This window comes from Talpa europaea (assembly GCF_964194135.1).
Source record: "Talpa europaea genome assembly, chromosome: 16".
NCBI classification, from domain to species: domain Eukaryota; kingdom Metazoa; phylum Chordata; class Mammalia; order Eulipotyphla; family Talpidae; genus Talpa; species Talpa europaea.
The window spans coordinates 50,205,591-50,211,375 of record NC_140084.1 but is presented as its reverse complement, the minus strand read 5'-3'; the positions used below and the strand labels follow the sequence as shown (position 1 = coordinate 50,211,375).

At 51.5% G+C, this 5,785-nt stretch overlaps 1 protein-coding gene across 4 annotated transcripts; it reads right to left on the bottom strand.

The window, feature by feature from the left end:
* Positions 1-206: 206 nt before the first annotated feature.
* TSEN34 (tRNA splicing endonuclease subunit 34) lies at positions 207-5,192 on the bottom strand (the record flags this gene model as incomplete). 4 transcript variants are annotated; one of them, XM_084257548.1, is made up of 4 exons in its annotated part: positions 207-394; positions 4,089-4,376; positions 4,478-4,727; positions 4,950-5,192. In XM_084257548.1, the coding sequence occupies 4 exons, from the start codon at positions 5,190-5,192 to the stop codon at positions 207-209; spliced, it is 969 nt and encodes a 322-aa protein (XP_084113674.1). The 4 variants fall into 4 exon arrangements, with proteins under 4 accessions (XP_084113674.1, XP_084113677.1, XP_084113675.1 ...); XM_084257551.1 differs by having other exon boundaries at positions 207-307; XM_084257549.1 differs by having other exon boundaries at positions 4,089-4,346; positions 4,484-4,727.
* Between the last annotated feature and the right edge of the window lie 593 nt (positions 5,193-5,785).

The window sequence follows — 5,785 nt, the reverse complement described above, 5'->3', positions numbered from 1 at the left end:
TAAAAAAAAAACAGCACAGCTGGCATGTGCTTTGTAACAGGAGGGACTTAAGGAGCACGTAGTGTTCGTGTTCGTAAGTCTGGAATCAAACCTAACCACAGGAAGAGGCAGGAGGGTGCTCAAGCCTCCCCAGCAGAGATGAGTATGACCATCCAGAAAGGCTGCTCTCGCCCCCGCCACAGCCACATCCCACAGGTCTCTGGAGCTCACTGCAGGCTGGCCCACTGCAGGGAGGTGTACACCACCTTACCATCCGGCTGTGGCGAACACAGGAGCAGTGTCTTCCGCACACTGGTTCCCAGGCGGCCGGCAGAAACCAGGTCCTGGAGTGGGATGGGGTCCCCGGGAGCCCAGCACTGAGCAATGTAGTGGGCATGGAAGCGGAGTGGGTCACCTGGGTGAGAAGAGAGGCATGCAGCCATTTCCAATGGCACAGGCCTGGACGACACTGGAACATGTCTTAGCAACTGCTATGAGTGTCCTAAAACAGAGAGCCTTGGACACATCAATTCTACCTCTACGAATTTTTTTTTCTTACAAGAATAGCAGCACTGGGCCTCCCTGGTGGCGCAAGGAGTTAAGCACTGCACTATGAAGCAATCCGCAGCCTCTGCAGCACGAGTTTGATCCCCAGCCAGCCAGGGAGCAACCCACAGGGCGCAACACACCTCTCCTGCCTTGCCCGCAGCACCCCTCACCAGTGAATTTCAGTCAATCTGCCTGTTCTGTTCCCTACTCTATCTCTGGTGAATCCTGTCAACCCCCCCCCTCCCCCGAGCATCTCTGGCCTGTACTCCAGAACTTGTATGCATAAATAAATAAATCTTTAAAAAAAAGAAAAGAATAGCAGCACTAAAATATACCTATAAAGATGGTCACTGTTATCATTTACAATGCTAAGCAATGGAAACAAACAAACCAGAGATGGGTTAAATGCATGGTGTGTCCATAAGACTGCTAAGGTTAAAAGAATGTACCACCTTCAACAACAGTCCATGATACCCTGGATGGGGAGAAAGGGGAGAGGAGACAAGTTTTCACGCATACATAACATAACCTTACTTAAAAAACAATAATTGAGATAAAGCACAAAAAACAACACACACACAGAGAAAAATACCACTGTCATGACCTGAGAACTAGGACCACAACGTCCATGCAAGCCACGAGGAACTCAAAAGTACAGTGTGACTATCCAATGAGAAGTGACTTGAACAGATTTGAAAGAAGAAAAGTAGGATGGAAAAATAAATAGATGGGACAGAGAATCAACAAAATTTTCCAGAAAAGGGCCAGAGAGTAAATGTTTTCAGTTTTGTGAGTCACACTGCAAATACTCAACTCTGCCACAGTAGCCATGGACCATACACAAGTGGACAAGCTGGCATTCCAAAAAACTGTATTTAAAAAAAGTCAGTGGGCCAAATGTGACCGAGGGCTATAGTTTGGATTAGAGGAATCTCAGCAAGTGCAACAGGAACCTGAGCCTGGGCATCATACAGAAGATTAAGAAACAGGTCATATAAATCTCAAAGAGCAAGCCAATGAGATAGCCCACTGAGCACTGCCTTAGCAACCTACAAAGGCGTTTCCAGCAAGAACCAGGGGCTGTCAGGACACCTTAGTCAGCAGAGAAGGGAGCATCAAATGCTTGAGAAAGAGGCCTCCCTGGTGACCTGGAGGTTTGAGTCTTAGCACTATTCACCTCTATGGCCTGAGTGTGATCCCCGGCAAGGGAGGTGACCCACATGGCGCCGCAGACCTCTCGTCTGCCCACTGCTCCCCTTAGGAGTGTATTTCAGTCAATCTGCCTGTCCCGCTCCCCACTCTGTCTCTGATGAATCCTCTCACCTCCCCACACCTCTGGCCTATACCCATTCTACGCAAAACAACATATTTGAGAAGTTAGGTCAAAATTATTTTCTTGAGGCTTAGCATATTTTACCTTTGGAAAATTTAGATTTAAAAATATTTAAGAGATTCAGAGCATGAACACTAATCCTTGGAAAACAAGATTGTATGTACATCTTATATCATGAGTATTGTTTTAGAAATGTTGAACTATTAGGCCAGCGTGTGGTTCAGTTTCAAATGAATGACTGAGTAACTGACTAACTTAATCTTGCCATTTTAAACTGAAAGTTTTTATAAGTCTGTTAACAGTGTTAGTACATACACGCTTAGAGATTCACCCCATTTACTCTCTGAGCGCTCACCTAGTTTGCAGACATGACCACAAACACCAAGAAGGTGGGTATCACTGGTAACTACGGGACTCATTATAGTGCCTCCCTCAGGAAAATGGGTGAAGGAAATTGAAATCAGCCAACATGCCAAATACACACGTTCCTCCTGTGTCAAAACCAAGATGAGGAGTTGTGCTTTGGGAACCTGGCACTCTGGTTCCTGAATGAAAATGGTGGCTGGGGGTGCACGGACCTACAAAATCGCTTCTGCCATCACAGTCAAGTCTGTCACCAGAAGACTGAGGGAATTAAAAGACCATTAGAAGTTCCACAATTGGAAACACTGCCAGCCTATATAATAAATGGGTTAACAAAAAAGAAAAATTCACCCCATTTATAATTGACTAGATTTAAGTTATTTGCAAGTTCTAAAATATGAAAACTGCAGGACTTGAAAAGGAAACTATCCTCAACTTTAAATTGCAGCAGTTTATAATACTTAAAACTATTAAACTCCTTTTGCAAATGGGATGAAACATGAATTTATGATCCCTTAAAATCTGCTAGATTAGAAAAGATTAGAAGGTCGAACTGAAGCTTAGAAGAGAACTAGGCATTAGCACTATGTTTAGTAAACTCAATGTTCACGTTCCAAACCAAAGTCTTTTACATACAAGAGTCCCAAGAAATAGTACTGAAGTAATTAAGCCGAGGTAACCCGTCTTAGCTCCTAAATCAGTCACTTTATTATACTTTTCACCCATGAAGATTTCATGGGTAGAAGACTTAGTGGGCAAGTTCCAACCACTTATCAGATTCTATATTTCTGTATTTCCTTGGTTCGTAGGGGAACAAAAAGGGTGATTTTTGCAGGTTATCTTTTTAGCCTCTTTTTCCACAATAAAGGCACTCTGACTTCAAATGTTTTTTTTTTTTTTTTTGACTACAAATTTGTAAGTTAACTAACCTATATCTGATACAAATTCCCTCCCAGAGGTAAGCACTATTGTTGGGATGGAGTTCATCCTTTGTTTTTTTTAAAGATCTATTTATTTATACAAGAACTGGGGTACAGGTCAGAGGTGCAGGAGGGTGAGAGAATTCACCAGAGACAGAGCAGGGAGCAGAACAGGCAGAAGAACCAAAGACACTGTTGAGGGGAGCAGCAGGCGAGGTAGGAGAGGTCTGCCGCACCATGTGGGTTTCTCCCAGGCCGGCCGGGAATTGAACCCGTGCTGAAGAGGCTGCAGACAGCTTCACAGAGCAGCACTCAACCCGCTGTGCCAGCGGGTAGGCCCTGGAGTTCATCCTTTGACACGCCTTCTAGCTTGCTTGATAGGACTCTCTTAATCTACTTAGCACTCAATTTTAAGTCCTTCTCACAGGCTTTCACAGGAAGCATGATTTACAAGCTACTTAATGCCTATATAACTACCAAACAACAAAAACATGATCTGCATTTTACCATACATGTTTTCTACAAACTACTCTTTTTTTTCTCCCTACAGTCGTTTTTTCATAAACGTATGTGGACCCGCATCAATTTCTGGCAACAGTACTGCAGTTTCTCTGACAACTAACGAGAATGTTTAATCGCTGCCCTTCTGATAATGACTCTGGTTGTTTTCTAACTTTTCAGCAAAGCAAAGAATCCTGTAGTGTACTTTTTTCGTATATTCTGTACACATATCTAAGTATTTTAAATGAAACTTCTGAGTCAAACCAAGGGTTTAATAAGAATCACTAAACTGCCCTCCATGTGATCTTGGATTCCCAAGGGTTTCTTGTCCATCCTTGGTTTCAGAGGTTACCAGAATATGAAATAAAAAAAAGGAAAAATGTAGAATAGAGTGGCATTTGTGAAAAGAGAGACAGCAACTAGAGGTCCCAACCCAAACTCACCAGGATAGACCAGGAAGTCACCCCCAAACTTGCCAGCAGCACTGAGGAAGAAGCCTCGTTCCCACAGGTCTCTGTAGATGCTGTAGCGCAGCTCGTGGGCAGGACGGCCAGCATGGGGCCAATCTTTGGACTGGACACGCCAGTCCAGGGGCCTAGCCTTGATGGGACGAGGCCTAGCAGTGGCCAGCTGGACCAGCAGAGCAGATCTGGGCAAGGGGGTTACCCCATTTGAAGGCCCTGGCTGCGGAGAGGAGGAACCTGGGGAAAGTGAATTCAAGGCTTCGGTAACTCTAGGGACCAAGAACTCCCCATCCCCAGGGAGTCCCAAGCCCTGCAGCCCAAATCCTCAAATTCCCTCCGTCCCTTGGTCCCTCAACCCCAGCTCCCACCCTCACCTGCTTCCTCGGTCTCTCCAGAAGTCCGGCTGGCACTGGCCTCATTCTCTCCCACAGGTGGGTTCCCACCGACCTTCTGGCTCTCGTTAGTCCCTGAATCCTGTTCTAGCTTCTGCTTCTTCGAAGCCTGGCCCTCTGCAATCTTCTCTAGGAGCTCCTGCCGCCGGGTCTCACGGGCCTCAGCTGCCAGGGCGCTTTGCTCCTGGAAGCCCTGCTCTTGCTGGCTCTTGAAGGATGCCAGAGCCTGAGAAAGGAACTTAGCTGGAATCCCAGGATCCAGGCATGCTCCAGTGATCCTGACTCCCTGGCCCCTCCCAACCTAAGAGCCCGAACCAGGGGATCCCAGTGTCCAACTCGCACATTATTCCAGAATTCAAGACCCTCCCCACCCAGAGACCTGGATTCCGGGCGTCCAGTCTCTCTCCCGCAAGCCCAGGGAGTTCCCGCACCCAGCCCGCCCCCTTACCAAACTGTGTTGCCGGGGATCCGGGCGCGGGGCGCTGACCAGGGTCACGGCGCCGATCTCCGCCAAGAGCCGCGCCTCTTCGGGCATTAGCAGCAGCGGCAGGCCCAGGCGCGAGTTCTGGCGGGGCCCACGGGGCAGGGCGCCCACCGTGCGGCCCCCAACTCCCAGGCGCTCCCGCAGCGCCTGGACCGCCTCGGCCCCCCACACCAGGGAGCGGCCGTTCGCCACCTCCACCACCAACATCCTCCTGCAGGAGCCGGGGCACAGCGGTCACCCCACCCGCCGCGCCGCCGGAGCACCCCACCGCCTCCCGGGCCCCGGCGAGGCCCCGCCCAGACGCCAGGGGCGGAGCCCCGGCCGGGCCGCGGTTCGCCGCCCGCCCCGCCCGGAGGCCGGGCCCCGCCCCTCGTGGAGCGGCCCGGGTCCCGCCCGGCCCTGGGCCGCCAGTCGCACTCGGGCCGGCCCCGCGCGCAGCACAAGGTCACGCCCCCGCGCAGCGTCCATGTTGGCGCCGCCCCCTCGCGCCGCGGGCGTCTCCTCGCCGGAGCTCCCGGCAGGTGTCGGCCCCGCCCCCCGGGGCTCGGAGCTCGGCCCCTCCCCTGGCCGGGCCGCCGGGTTGCGCTCAGGGCGTCTCCCTCCGAGCAGGACCCCCGAGAACCGCCCCGCCGCCGCCGGGCCCGGAGCCGGCGCGCGACGCCCCGCCCCCTACGTCACGGCCTGCGCGGCGCCCTCGGCCCCCGCCTCGCCGCGCGCGCGGCCCCGCCCCCGGCGCCCGCTGGCCTCCGCCCGGGCGGGCTCACCCCACTCGGAGCTCTCGGTCCCCGCCGGCCCCCCTG